At 28.5% G+C, this 15963-nt stretch overlaps 1 protein-coding gene across 3 annotated transcripts in view; it reads left to right on the forward strand.

Moving 5' to 3' along the window:
• Nucleotides 1-3790: 3790 nt before the first annotated feature.
• The window catches only part of elg1 (enhanced level of genomic instability 1), a 73783-nt gene continuing 61610 nt past the window's right edge, over nt 3791-15963 (forward strand). For 2 of the 3 annotated variants that reach the window (XM_075369562.1, XM_075369560.1), the window contains exons 1-2: nt 6020-6231; nt 8041-9442. In XM_075369562.1, the coding sequence (XP_075225677.1) occupies nt 8047-9442 (1396 nt within the window). In that variant the 5' untranslated portion in view covers nt 6020-6231; nt 8041-8046. Of the gene's footprint in view, nt 4046-6019; nt 6232-8040; nt 9443-15963 lie in introns of those variants that run through there. The other variant, XM_075369561.1, reaches the window with a different exon arrangement.

Genomic DNA, 15963 nt, shown 5'->3' on the forward strand with positions numbered 1-15963 from the left:
AACTAAATGCCAAATTTACGAATTTTAGTTTTTGTTTTAAGAGATAGCCTGTGATCCAGTGCCAATGTGTGCACAAAAGTGCTATCTGTGGAATGCTATCTTTATACTTATAATTTAATAATTCCAAAGAGCTAGGTACCAAGAGTTCTAAGTCCAAATCCTAGTAAAGTCAGTTCTTTTATACAGATTTGAATGGAAATAGCCTTCTATTAATTGAAGAATGAAATAAAGTAAGATGCTAACGGCTGAGGCTATGTTTAATTTTTTATTTTTTTTTTTTTGACATTGATTTAAATAACTTAGTTGTTATTGGCAAGTATTTATGTTTGAAGATCTCAGTAGTAAATGATAATTTTTTTTGTTTAACTAAATGTTTACTAGGCTATAAAACATACAATATATATATATAAAATACTTGTATGTTTTATATCTATAATGTAATATATTAATAATATTTGTATATATATTTGGCCAAGATTTAACTAGGAGTTTGTTAAGCCAGCTCCATCATTTGGCCATTAGCATTTTACTTTACAGTCTTCAAGAACTTACTCTGTAAGATGTTTTGGAATCAAACTGAATGGAGTTGTGATAGAGTATCATCTTATCCAAGCCAAGCCCTGACCCCCCCCCCCCCCAAACAGAGTTAGTTATTGTACTTTGTTAATGGAAAGAATGATCTGCTATAAAAAGTAGTAGAATATATAAAGTTCAGAATTAATTAGCATATAATATTTATTAAATACAGTGACATGAAAAGATATGCAGAATTTTGAAGAAGTGTTCAAGTGACACAACTTCAGCTTATAATAGCATATAAAAATAAACTATTGAGTTATGTAAAAGGAAAAATTAGAATTTATTGATTTGTTATTCCCATGGAGAAGACATTGATTCATTAGCACTTTGTTCTTTTTCTTCCTTTAAAATCTCAATTCTTGTTTAAATTGTCAAAATAAGATATTTTTTAAATTTAATTTTAATTTATACAAGTACATCAATATTATGTTTAAGGTTTTCAAAAAATGACCTAGTTAATGAAACTTTCTTCTAAATGCCTTATGCAGCTAATTAACTGTTAATATTCCAACTTCAGTTGAGTATTTCATAGCTGCTTAAAATAAAATACAATATAGTAAATTCTGTTTTCAATAAGTTAATTAAAATTTTTGTAAAACTTGTAATTAGATTAAAATTACTATTTATATTTATAATTTCATTATTTGAAGAGAACATGTTCCTCTAAATCTATTTTAGATATGATACATATTTCAAACATAGCCAGTAACATTTGATCCATTCTTCATATCTAATTGCATTTTTTTTTTTTTTGCCCAGTGGCTTTCTGTATTTTAGGTAGGAACATGTCACGGTTGTAAGCAACAAAATTACATGAATGATTTACATTTGAATACGAGTATATACATCATTTTGTGCAACTGAAGTTCCTCCATATTACATCAATAACATTCCTTGCTGTATATTTTTTGATGTCACTTAAAATAATTGTTAATCTTTTTTTCTATTAATAGCAATAAAAGATTTTCTACTTTTTCTATCAATATCATTAATTGCCACTGAACAAGTTTTTTATTGTTTGTCCATGGTTGGATTTTCTTTTGCTAAGTACATTCATCTATTTCAACTATGTTTCTAATGCACCAATTTTTGTATCGTTTTTTGTTAGTGCTAACAGATTACTATTAATAGTATTTATTTCAGTGGTAATCATTTTGAACTGTTTTACTACTAGTTTTAAGCAACTGCATTAATTGATACTTTTAAAGATATATATCAAGTATCATAACACTTGTCTCAGCCATTCATCCGGAGGTCCCGAGTTCAAATCCCAGTCAAGCATGGCATTTTCACACGCTATTTGTCATTCATCTCATGCTCTGAAGCAATACCTAATGGTGGTACCGGAGGTTAAAAAAAAGTACGATAACAATGGTTAGTCATAACATAACAAAATAATTGTAGGCAACCTGGCGTGAGTCACAATATTTTCATAATGAAAATTATGTAGTCATTCCCAAGAATAATAAGTTCACATGTTAGGGACATATACGGAAAAATGCTTTACTGTAACATTTTCACAAAGACAAATATGAAGTCACAAATAAGTTAGTCAAGCTCATTATTAAAAACAGGAGATATTCAGCACTACAATTGACTTTCCTTTTATTTATCACATGGACAGGCTGCATAGTGATATCATTATTCTCAAAGAAAAAGACTGATTGGTACCTTAGACGCTTAGCATGCTCTGTCATGAGAAAAACCAGTACTGATAATGTAAACCAACAAATTGTTATAGGTTATACCATTTTTGTAATTTAACACTGCTTTACTTCATCAGGCAGATTTTTAGGAGTTATATCACACAAACTACTTGATGGAAAATATTAATAAAAAAATTTACACGCCATAAAAATCAAGATCTCATGTACTGAATGAACCATTGCCATGTATACTTAATACATTATTTTGCTAATATAATCAAGAGATTTTCTAACCTCTTTAAAATAGGAACTTAATAATAATGGTACTGGAATTGCCACCAAAGAAGGAGCTGATAATTAACTCCAAAAGTTCATTAGAAGTTATATTTATTTTTTTAAATTATTTAAAACAATTGTACTGGCTTGATTTTGTGCCCCACAGATAAGTACTAAATAGCTTTTTTCATTCATAGCTGTTAAAAGAGAAAAAGTATTAACATCAGACTAAAAATCACCTACTTGGATTTTTAAATGTATATTACAGATGTTAAAAACTTTGTCACAGAATATTGTGTGGTCTTGCTTTGTACCTCAAAAAGAGTCTAACCTACAGTCATGAAATTTATTTTAGAAGCTTTTTTTCTCATGAGAAGATTGAATGATATTGATAATGGTTGGACTTAAGGAAATTTAATTATGCTTGTTTTTTTTTACATATCAAAGAATAATATGATTAAGAAATGTTCAAAAAAGCACCCTTCATCCCTAAACATTTAAGTTACTGACTTTTATAGAACAAACTTCCCTTGAAAAATGTCTACTTTTATTTAATGTACTATAAAACAAGTATACTAGAATCCCCTTAAATGGCACAGTGGAATGCATTCTTTAGTTTTCATAGGAAAAACCAATATCAATTTGGTACTGTCAATCAAGTCTGGAATTTTATTAGATCTCCAGTATTGTTATTTCAGACTTCATCATAGAAATAATCTACCATTCTCACGACACCAAATATCTAATAAAATCCCATTCACCTCTGAACAGTAGATAAATTTGAACAATTTATCTAAAATTGTATTTGTGTTTTGGGAATAAGAAAGGAAATTACTGGGGTTAGAGCTGTGTTAAAAAACAGCTAAAAATGTTAAGGATTTTGAAGCTTTTCTTGTTTTAGTACGCTAAATTCATGAACATAATTTAGTTTGGCAAAAATATTTAACAAAAGCATGTATAATGAAACATGTACCACGTAACATTTTTGCGGTGCCTTTTTTCTTGTGGAGGATTAAAAATCCGTATGAAAGATCGTATTTTTAACACAACAGTTGTTCAATCCTTAATATTTTTTTTATTATTGTTCTATAATATCACATATTCAGCGAGTTAATTATTAAACAAATGCTTTGTTTAAAGGGGGAGAACGCCGTTTGAAGTGAAGAACCTTTTTTTTTTGTGAAAATGAAATGGTGTAAACTCTTGGTTTAAAATAAAGATTATTTTATAAAATTAGTTTTTTTAATTTAAGTCCTTTGAAATCTTTTTTAAATTTATTTTCCAGGTAATTCATGAAGGATGTTCGGAATCATTGTTCAAAATTTAAAAAAGTAATTCTCAGAAAAAATGTACTTGCCCTATATAATGCTAGGAATTGGATAAATTCATATCAATCTGTCGGCTTCTTTCAACAAGACGAAGAAACGTGACGTAAATCAAACAATTCGCCATAACGCGTTCAGAGAAGATAGAACTGTCATCAGAGCGCGGTGGCCGCTGCATCTATCAGATTTCTTTAGATTTTCGTTTGAGCTATTTAAAGGGTAAGTTTTGTGAATCAAGTCCTCCTCATTATCGATGAATTAAAGACGAATGTTAAACAACTTTTTGTGCCGGATATAATATGCTCATATTTTGTGAAAATACGGCATGTATATAAACTTTTGCTAATGAATTTAATTTAACTTACGTTTTCATCGTTTCATTTCATTCATGAATTGTTACAAGTGGCAACTGTGTTGTGGCAGCGGTTGTTTTAATTCGGTCACGCGATATAACAGGTAGCATAATCAAAATGATAATTGGCGACCTGGTACAGTTAAAGTCATTTCAAAGAATTACATAACTATATCACAAGAACAACAAAATAACAGATATCCCATATCAGGTTTACTAAAGAAAATGAGGAATGAAGTAGTTTTTGTTATCTTTTTCACTGAGCTAAATTTACTGTTACATATCAGCATGACAATGTAAGAGAAATGTTGATGATATTCATTGATACGTATGTTATCGTTTTTAAAATAATTAATTTTATACAATAAAACAAAATTAAAGGTGTTTTTGACGTGACAACGTCTTATAAATCGATGAACGCCGGCAGCACGCACGAAAAAGCATGACTCATTGTCCCGTTCCGCCTGAGCCGAGCAAGAGAGAGGCGTGTTCGGTTTGTACCGCATATCTCATCACTCGATTTATTGTCATCGGTTTGATTTCAGTTTATTTATATAATTAATTATTCATGATTATATTTAAACAAATTATTTTAGTTAAACTTGCAAAAACTATAATAATATTTAAAAATTGAATATTAATGTTTTTAACCGGAATTTCGATTTACTTAACACGAGTTTTAAAAATATTTATAAGTTTTAATGACAAGTTGAACCGTCGTGCAATAGAATATACTATCATGTCAAGCGGGCTTTTCAAAAACAGCAATTTCATGAATTTGATTTATGATTTCAATTTCATCGTTTTAAATTGACACTTTATCAACATTGATTTGATTAAAGTTTATTTCTATAACAAATTGTTCATAATTATTTTTGAACAAATCATTCAATTTAAACTTGCAAAAATAATTAATTATTATTATTATTAAATGAAATGAAAAATGGAATATTAACGTGTTTCATTAGCTAATTAAACAATCACTTCGATTCAATTTGTTTGTTTAAACAAGTAATTTTTTAAAACATCCAAATCATAGATGAATTTAATTAATTGGTATTTTCATCTAGCCCAACGCCAGTTTCTCAAAAAAAAACATGTGTTTACTTCATAAGAATAACAATTTTTTTTTTTGTGCCATTACACCAAAGGTCGACGAATATCGCGGGCGCTAGGCGCCCGCGACATTGTCAGTCTTTGCAAGACGTTGTCACGCTCAAATCTCGTGCGAAACGTAGTTCCGCACAAACCAATTTAAAAAAAATTATATTTGTATGTAAAATAATTCTTTTGTACTTATTAATCTTCCAAGGGTATTTGAATAATGTATGATTTGTTATAAAATTATAAGGTTATATGCACTGAGATAGGACCCTGTCGGTCTTCAATTTTTTCTACTTACAAAATTTTTAATTCTTGGTAGTTCTTTGATACGTAGACTACGACGGTGTGCAAGGACCTTGTCAAATTGAAGCAGTTCTGATTGACTCATATATAACTCGATTAAAATTATTTATAAAAATGTGTAACAAAATCTCAGGAGTAGAATTTTATAAATACATAAATTTAACATAATTATATTATGTATTCCAAGATTTAATTAATATATTTAAATTTTACAGTATAATTTAACAGTGTATTACATACTTAGCAAATATGATATCATTAGCAATTGATATTGTAATTAAATTATAGACTTTTTCGTATTATTACTGAACTGTATGATAAAACGAATTCTACCAAACTGTAAGAACGGATAGTTAAACCAGAATTAAAAAAAACTGATACTGTAATTTGAGTAGGGTTATGTTGTCAAAATTATGAGAGCAATGAACGTATAATCCCGCCAGTTTTGTGTAGTAATGGCTGGTGTAGTCCGCACTTAGGTTATGTGTATAACATTCTTTAAAGTTATATTTTTATTTACTTTGTTAGTTGAGAATATCCAGAAATGTGTAGAACTGCAATTACGTTTCAAAATAATTTTAAACCCGAAATATGTTATTTTTAACACGTATGAAATTAAGCTTCCTTTATCGTTACAAACGTTAAGGTAATGTATCTTCAGTTACGTACAAAGTGTTTTTTAAGTAAAACTATGTTGAATTTAATTTGTTATGTAGTTGAAAAGCTTGAATTAAACAGTATATCTGATGGTATATGTTTTGATACCCCTATATACTAGTAATACGATAAATTCATATTAATTACTTTTTGTATTGTCAGATAAACTTAGATACAATTAAATTTTTTACTTCTAGTTTGAATATGATATAAATAGAATGAACAAGTAATTAAGTGGACCTGCTTAAATAATACTGACTGACAAATTTTAATAGTTCTGATAAATAGAATTTACGAAGTAAATTATTATATACTTTTATTTATTGATACTATTTAATGAATGGTGTTTTGTTACAGAAACGTGTAACATTACCTCATCAAACATTAATTTATATTTGGATGCAGTTGTGCAGAAAGTATTCAGTACCTCAAGCAGACATTAAATTTTTGTTTTCCATTAGTACCATAAAAATCCATGTAATAAAAAATATACATGTAAGATCTACAGATGGCATGTGGATTTTAAAGTTAATTGTAACCACATGCAAATGCTTCCAAAGCGTGTGCATTCCTGTTTCAAATGAAGTTTTTGCTCATTGTTGAACATCAATATAAAAATACATGATTGTTTGGTACTTACATAGCCTGTTGACTAATAAATCACAAACTTTTGAGTTATTGTTAATATCACCTGATATAACGATTATATTACCATTTTAATAACGATTTATATTTATTTATTTTATAAATATAATTTAATCAAACTTAACTTATACTCGCTTTGCTCACTAACCCTGAATAATTAACACGGTAATGTTTTGATTATTTAAATAATAAATTCAGTAATTATTGTAATTGTTTATTATTTAAAAATCAAAACATTACTGTTAATTAGTCAAGGTTCGCGAGCGAATCAAATGTAGGCTAAGTTTGGTTAATTTTTATTTATAATTATAAGCAATAATGCTTATATTTTTAATATGTAAAATATGTTAATGTTCCTGTAACTTTGAAGTATTTTCAAAGTTCATTATGGGTCATTATGATCATTATGGTTATGGCCGATGGGCTAATACTTAAGTACCGATTTTTTTATTGTAGATCATTTTTAATTACATTCTTAGGGATTGTTATGTGAAAACTGATTGCTTATACATACTCAATTGTAGCAGAATGGGGTTTTTTGATGAAATATGTTGTTAAATAGTTATTAAAGAGCATCTGTTTCTAAAATAATAAATCTATTACTGCTACCTACAGCGTATTTTGGTGGAGTGAAGTCTTTCCATATGTTGTACTTATGATTATTTTTTTAATGATGTTTTTATTTCTTTTAACTAATGTATACATTGCAATCTGTTACAATTAGTGAATAGTAAGCAACCTCTCTCCCATGGCCCAATGAGATGAAGATGATATGTATGACATGTAAATGAGGTAATGGTTGGCCTGAGTTTGTACAATACTCAGGCCAACCATTCTTGAAATGTGTGCTTAATTGAACCTCAACCACCAAAGTACAGTGGTATCCACTGTCTGGTATTCAAATCAACAAAATTTTACTGGGATTTGAACCTCAGAACCTTCGACTTCGAAAATCAGCTGTTAAACAACTGATTTGATGAACGAGTTTACCACTACACCAGCCTGTTGGACTTTTTTTTCTTGGAACACAATATGTTAAGTTCACCTGTTTTGTTTGGGGACAAATCTGTATTATCATTTTTTTTCTTATTTTACATTCATTCATGTTTTACATTCCTGTAAAAATTTTTAATATTTTGTAATTCATTTTTAGGCAACTATGAAGGATTTAACACATTATTTCAATTCGCCTCCTCAAAAAGAGAAAATAAAAATTAATAATAAAACACCTGATGATGAATTTGAAACTTGTAATACAAAAAAAAGGAGTAAAAAATCAAGGAATGATAAAAAGAGGAAGGATAAAGTATCATTATTTAATACTGAGGATGTTGAAAAACATACATTTGAGACTGGTTCATGCGATTCAGATGTGAAGTTAGAAAGTGATATTGTTTTAGAAACAAATCAACTGCATCACTTTAGTAATTCTTCAAATGATACTAAAAATCTTAAGTTAAAACATAATGATAATGTCAGTAGTAATAATTGTTTTGATGACAGTAATGAAATAGAGAATATTGAATTTGATGTTTCATTTGGGAGCGGGAATAAGAAACGAAAAAGAAAAACTAATTTAGTTCAAATTGAACCAAATAAAAGAGTTAAAAGAAAAATAGAAAAAGGTAGATTGAAAATTGTAAGTAGTATTACTTCTGAAAATTCTGAATTAAATGATAAAATTGTTTATAATGAATCTGTATCTGAACACCAGAATTTAGAAAATTCGTGTAATTTAATAAAAAAGAAATCTGATTTAATTAGTGAACCCAGTAATGCGGAATCAGAAATTCTTGATGATTTTTCTGATAACAATTTTCATAATGATATAAAACCAAAAAGAAAAAAGTCAAAAACCTTAGAAACATCTGATAACCGTATAGTTAACATTGATAATAACTTGTTGCAATTTGTTGAAAATAAAAATGAAGTGAAATTAAAAAGAAAGAAGAAAAAGAAAAAACATAAAAATGAAGTCAGCAATTGTAATGTCAAGGAAGAGTATAATGGAAATATTTCCAATATAAAAGAGATTAATAGTAGTAGCACCATTGTTAATACAGATCCAAATTATCAGGAACATGATTTACTGGAGCCAAAAAGTTATAATGAGAGTAGTGAAAATAACATCTATTCAGGGAAGAGTGAAACTGAAAAGAGAAATAGTTTATTTAATTATTATACAAAAGTTGACAAAGCTACTTTTCAAGCAAACAACATTACCAAAAAGATACAAGTGAAAGCAATGGTTCATACACCTCCTAATCAGAAATCTAAATCTTCCCCGGATGAAATTAATTCCTCAACTAATGTGTTCAAAAAACAGCTTAAACATAAAAAACAGATTTTAAAAGAAGCTGATGAGATTACTGTATTAAGCTCAGAAATTATAACAGATTTAAATGATATTAATAGCAATATAGAAGAAATGATTGATCATGAGGAACATCCTAGAACAGGATTTGCTACTCCATCAAAATCTGTTTGTATATCAAGGAGCGACTGGAAGATGCGAGTACAACTTTCATCAAAATTACAAAATGCTGTTGAGTCAGGTAAAATTTTGAAATTTTTAAAATAGATTTACATTTTTGTTATCTTGTAACATAATATGTAGGAGTTTGTTTAATTTCATTTGATCATATTTGTTGATCGCTGTAAAAATTAGTCATAAATTTTTTAATTGATAAGTCATTCAAATCATCCCAGAAGTTCCTCATTTTTTAATGAAATGGGCTTTTGATATATATACATTTATATATGTTAATTTATTTAGATTAAATTTTTTGTAGTTCATCCTTTTTTTCTGTATGTTAAATAACTGTAAATAATATAATAATTTTTCAGCCTCTGCAAAGTAAAGAGTTAGAGAATACTCTTACCTTTACTTTTTTATGTTCAAAATATTTTCAGGCCTAAGCCCATCGTCGGTGATTTTTTTTTTAAGAGTATTTTATATAAATATTTTCACTATTTTTATTTTTATTTTTATTTATGGGTATTAATGTAGTAATGTTTGTGTTATTGAAAAATTCTGATTATATCTTTTATATATATTATCAATCAGTGACATATGATTTCCATTTTTTATACTATTTATTTCATTATAAAATTTTTACAAAAATATTTCTTAAAATCTAATGTTGTTTTTACATCAGTTGCTCCTTAATTACACGAGCTCAGTGTGCTCGTGTAAGTTTAAAATTATACTATACTATTTTTCTACCATATTTCATTCTGTTTCAATCAAAGTAAAATTAAAATTCTCTTCATGTTCAGTTGACATTACATGATTTATTTTTCAGAAATAAATTCTCTACAGATTTGTTGTAAAATCTTATTTATTTTTTGGCAATTTAACAAAATTATTGTAAATCAAATCTAAAAAATGTGTTTTGTAACACCAATTTTTTGTGTTTTATAATTTTTTTTTTTTAATTTACTAGAGTCACAGTCTGGGACCGCTTGCTAATTTTTTCTCTAGAAAAATCATATGAAACCAGTCATATAATTTAAGTTCCAATAATTTCAGTATGGCTTCATTTTACTCTGAGCTGAGATTAGGATAAAATTTTTCGTAAGCCGCTACCTGAAAACAAAGCTTTTTTAAACCAGTGTTTATTTCAGCTTTTTTCTTTATCTTCCCTTATAGAATATGTCTTGAAATTCTGTCTGTTTCTTAGTTTTATATATATATATAATATAACAACCAAAACTAGGAAACACAGACTTGCCTTCTATAGACACTTGATGAAAAAGGAAGAAAATAGTTTTACCAGTGAAACAGAAAAAAGACAACTACCAAGTGGTTCAAAAGTTCAAAGAAAATCTAAAAGAAACAAAGATAGAAATACACACAGTCACATAGATAAAATCTCAAAATATTTGAAGGATTTCACAATTACAAGATAATGGTCCTTGTAAAGGCAAGAAGAGCATTCATGCAAAATGAAAAAGTACTGGGATCTAAAGAAAAGAGTTGGTAATAAGCGAAACCTTTTATCGTGGCTACTGAGACCAGTAGAGTATTAAAAAAAAAAAAATGATAAAGTAAGTTTTACATTATTTAGCTCAGTAGTTTTTAGTCATCATCAGCTGTTTAAACTTGAGATAAATATAAAAACTCTTTTTGCAGTGAATGTGTCAGGAAGATGGATTCTGATTTTAGTTAACCTTGAAAACATACCCCAAAAACCCAGTTTTTTATCTCTAACTCCAGTTCCTATGAACTAATTCTCTTGAAAAATCAATAGGATTCAATGCTAGGTTTACATCATCCTACGTAGCTTGATTGAAACCAGTTAAAAGTTGCGCTCAGTGGAATGAAAAAAAGCATAAAATGTTCTCAAAAACCCAATTTTTTGGCTCTAACTCCAGTTCATGTAAACCAATTTGCTTGTAAATCAATAGGGCTCTATTATTAATAGGTTTACATCACACCAAGTTTTATCAAAATCTGGTAAAGCTACAAAAAAATCTTATACACACATATGTATACATTACAGAAACATGCTCAGGAGACTCCAAAATGTAAAGAAAGGTTGGTCCCTTCCCCAACATCTGCATATAAAATCTGACCTGGCACGGTAGCAATTTTGACAAATTCTTAGTAATTCTGCTAAAAAAAAAAGTTTATTGTTTTAAGTATTAAGTTTCTTGGTCAGGATATCAAAATTTAATCAAAAAGATGTTTTTATTACCAATTAAACATTTAATTTAGTGTAATATACTATTAGTAAAATATATTATCATTTATTTAAATATTGCTTATGACAGTATAAATAAAAGTATTTTTTATGCTTTATTAAGATTTGCATTTGGTTGAATATACAAAAAAATCTTATACATACATTCATGTGTATACAAACATGACGGGTGCACTAATGATTCCAGGTTTTTTGGAATTCTAAAAATATTGTACACTTACGAACAAAGTGAACTGTTGGTAATTAAGAATAAATTGTGTTATAATTAACATGACCAGGAACAGTTCTTAATTATTATTATTGTCGGACGTACATTTTATTCATAATAGTAAATAGTATATTGACATGTATGAGGGTGTACCCTAAGAAGCACTACCATGTTAAATAAAGAAGTGTATTAACTTACTCTATTAAACTTTAAAAATACATAATTTTATAATATGATTAGAAAGATTAATATTTTTATGAAAGAATGGAGATTCTCTGAAAACGCATGCTTAAAATAAGAATAAAGGAAGGATATCAATAAAGTATTGAAGTAAGGATACTTTCCCTAGATTATTATTGCTTAGGTAAACTGATTAATCTATATAATAGTAATAATTAACACGCATACACAAGTGAAAAAACTACATGCAGTAAGTCAAAAATGAGTGAAAGATACTTATCTGAAATTTCATAAATGAAAAGTAATGGAATGGCTAGGTTGTGTAAAAATTTGAATATGTTGGTCCAATAGTTTTTTTTTTAGTAATAAGCAATCAAAATCAAGTAAGAACAGAAAGCTTGAAAAATGTTGCCTTTATTATGTCATTGTAATAAAATACCTAAAAAAATTAATAAAAAGTGAAAGTTTTTTATAATTAAACAAATAAAATAATCTACCTATAGGTGATTTAATTTCTTTTCAGATCAGCCAAACAGTTTCATTTCTATAAAGCCCTGAACTGTAAACACTTATTTGCTGTTAATGTTGCTAGATTTATATTTTTTGAATTTCTATCTTTTCAATTTCAAATTACATAAGTTTTTATGTGTCTTCTTAATAATGTAGTTATTTTTTATAATTGAATAGAGATATGATGATAAGCTAATACTGAGCATTGTATGGTAGAGTCCTGCTCTTCATGTGCAGTGATTCCCTTGTTGCAAAATGAAGTTTGACACTTTGATCTCTGATCTCTCTTTTAAAATAGTTATTACATTTATAGCACTTTTATACATATATTTGTAATTATGATCATTTACAAGCAATTTCTATGCAGATCTTTTGTTTTTCTGACATACTGGGAGTTTGTGCTTCTTTTTTTCTTAACCTTTGTCTGTGTGCTGATTAATTTTCATGTAATATTATTTCTTAATATATTATAAAAAAAGCTGACAATACAGTTGTAGGACTTTGCCGTCCCACAGCTGAAGCCAGAAAATCCTACAGCTGTGGGTTGTTTCTGATGCACGGCTTACATACACATACAACTTAATTTAAAATATTTATAATTTTATTTAAATTTACTAGCTACAGGGCGTGCCATAGGCATGCCTCTGCAGCTAGGCCCTCTGGGCAGGTTGCCCTGGCAGACGGAATCTCTGAATGGGCGTCCAAAATTGATTACTTCTTGTGTAAAAATAATCTTTTTTGAATAATGAAAATTGATATAATGAAAGTTAAGTTAGAGATTTAACTCTGGAAATTGATATTAATGAATTAGGATTTTCCACTAATCATCAGTACATTCCGGTGCCTTCTTTTTGGTTATATTTCATTATTTAATGAAGAAAAACAATCACTTAAGTAGATTAAAAAAATTTAAAAACACTACTCTTAAATTAAATGCACCAAAAGATAAAAATGATTTTAGGACACTATGTCAGAATGGATTTGACAACAAGCTTTGTTGGTGATTGATATGTAAGATTACATGAAAGTCAAATTAAGAATTTGATGTTTTTGCCAATTTTTTCTTATGCGTGTTTGCACCACACTCTTTCAGCCATTCATCACACATAAGAAAAAATTGGCTGAAACATAAAATTTTTAATATAAAGCTGACTTTCACATAATCTTGTATATCACTATCAAAGATTGTTCTCAGATCCATTCTGCGATACCATCCTAAAATTATTTTTTACATTTTAGTGCGTTTAATTTAAGAGTTGTTTTAATAATTTTTTTACATATTTTTTATTTTATACTTTTTAGTGCATTTAAGCACTAAAAGGTTTTTATAAATATTTTATTTTCTATATTTTAGTTTTCATAATTTTATACTTTACAGCTGCACCAGTGCACAGGTTTGAGCATATTTAGCGAAAGATTGGATTGGCATATTTTACAGTGGGTGAGTGCAATCAGAACACAGGGCTAAATGATTTAATTTCCTGATAACTAAGATCCAGTTGATCAAGAGTGTACCTTGATGCGTTAAACAGTTAGCGCTTGATCTGCTAATACATATGCCGTTTGAATCATGAAAATCAGACAAGTGGTTGCTGAGATATTACAGTGGTACTTCATTCGCACCCCTTCCCCAGTTTCCAAATGGTGCCCTGGGCCACTTCAAAATATTATCATTCGACACTGGGATCAGATGGGGGTATCGTTGAAGGTGGTCTAAAAAATTTTTCAGAGTGCCAGGACTGACTGACTGTTTTTGAGATTTGTGATTTTCATCCGAAAATTCAGATCTGTTTAAAAAATACTAAGTTTTCCCAAAATTAATACATTTCGCATATATATAATAATATAACAAGTATGCACTTGGCCACCACAAAACATGAACTTGGTCATCACTAATCGGAATTTTCCACTAGTGGTCAGTACATTCCAGTGCTGAGCTAAGGGACACACATACAAATATTGTTTAGTAGAGTAGGATAATTTTTTGTTTATTTAATTCAATGATTGCAACTGAAGCGCATGCGCATACCGTATTTAATTCACATGGATGTGGCAGTACTAGCAGCAGCAATCTGCGCTAACTAAACTAATGTAATTTCATAACTTACGTACAACAAATTTTGCTTGAACGGTTGGCAGACTGGTTACCCGTGAGGCTTAACGGAACAGGTACCAAGTCAACCAGGCGATTGAGTTCGAGACCCGAGTTAAACAAGTAACTCATTCTGTTTACCAATTGGACATTAATCTTGCTTTCATTTTTTCCTAATTATTTTCTATAAAACCATATTTCCATTATTATCATCTCTTCATTACTCTTTCAGCATTCTGTTTTACCTCATCATCCAAAATTTCATTCTTCTGATACCACATTTTTGACTTTTTTATTCTGTATGCCTCCCTTGTATCCTCTATTCTCAGCTAGAACCACACTGCGTGCCCTATATGCATTATTCTTATCTGCATGTTTTACCCTGCAATTCCACTGTGGTATTTCCTTTTGGTTTTTCCATATTTCTTGGCCTTTTACGTACTGTTTCTGCTGCTGTCACCACAATTTTGAATCCTGTCGTTCCACTTTTCCTTATTTCCATTCATCCATTAGAATTTTATGACTTACTAAACTCTCATACTACTTTTTTACTTTTTCCTTTCTACATATCTTCTAGTATGGATGATTGTAAATGGATGTCGTATTTTTCATACTGATGTATAACAAGTAACTGATTATCAAACTTAAGAACGCTAAAGTTTTGTTATTATGACGATTTATTAACAACTTCACAATGGTTTTGTTGTGGAACTAATAAACAACTGTTCTTCTTTTTGTGAATTGGTAAGAGGAATGTGACAAATTGGTTTTGCTTCAAATTGTGCAATGCAATAATGCTTTGCTTTGGCCCACCTCTCTTGATGTTTTAGGTAATGGAACAGATCCGTGTAGAAAATGTAAAATTAAACCAAAATGTTTTCCACAGCTATCAATTAGTGTCCAACTATTAGGAACAACAAACAATTAATCTTAAATTCAGATGACAAGCGAAGTTGTATTTTTAACTATAAGAGCAGACACTACTTAAGAGATAATAACGTATGACATTTTATTATATAAATGTAACAATTCTGATTAAAATAAATTCATGAACAACATTAAACTCCTAAATAAAGCTAATCCAAAGTGAAAATGAATTAGTTTTGTATAAATTTACAATAACCTTTACAAATATTACACTACATACTGATTTAGGGCAGCCATCATAACAACACTTGGTATTAGCCACCTAATAATACTCAATGATCTTAAAGATTAAAATATATCTTTCATTTGGTAAGTGTGTTAACATGTTATTCCAAAGGGTGATTCATTTATTGTTATTATTAATTATTAAAATAGAGTAGATACTATTTTGTTTAAATCATTTTTTAAACTATTTAATATATATTAATATCATATTGTGAGATATGTAAATGA

Source organism: Lycorma delicatula, chromosome 6, assembly GCF_047948215.1.
Source record: "Lycorma delicatula isolate Av1 chromosome 6, ASM4794821v1, whole genome shotgun sequence".
Lineage (NCBI taxonomy): Eukaryota > Metazoa > Arthropoda > Insecta > Hemiptera > Fulgoridae > Lycorma > Lycorma delicatula.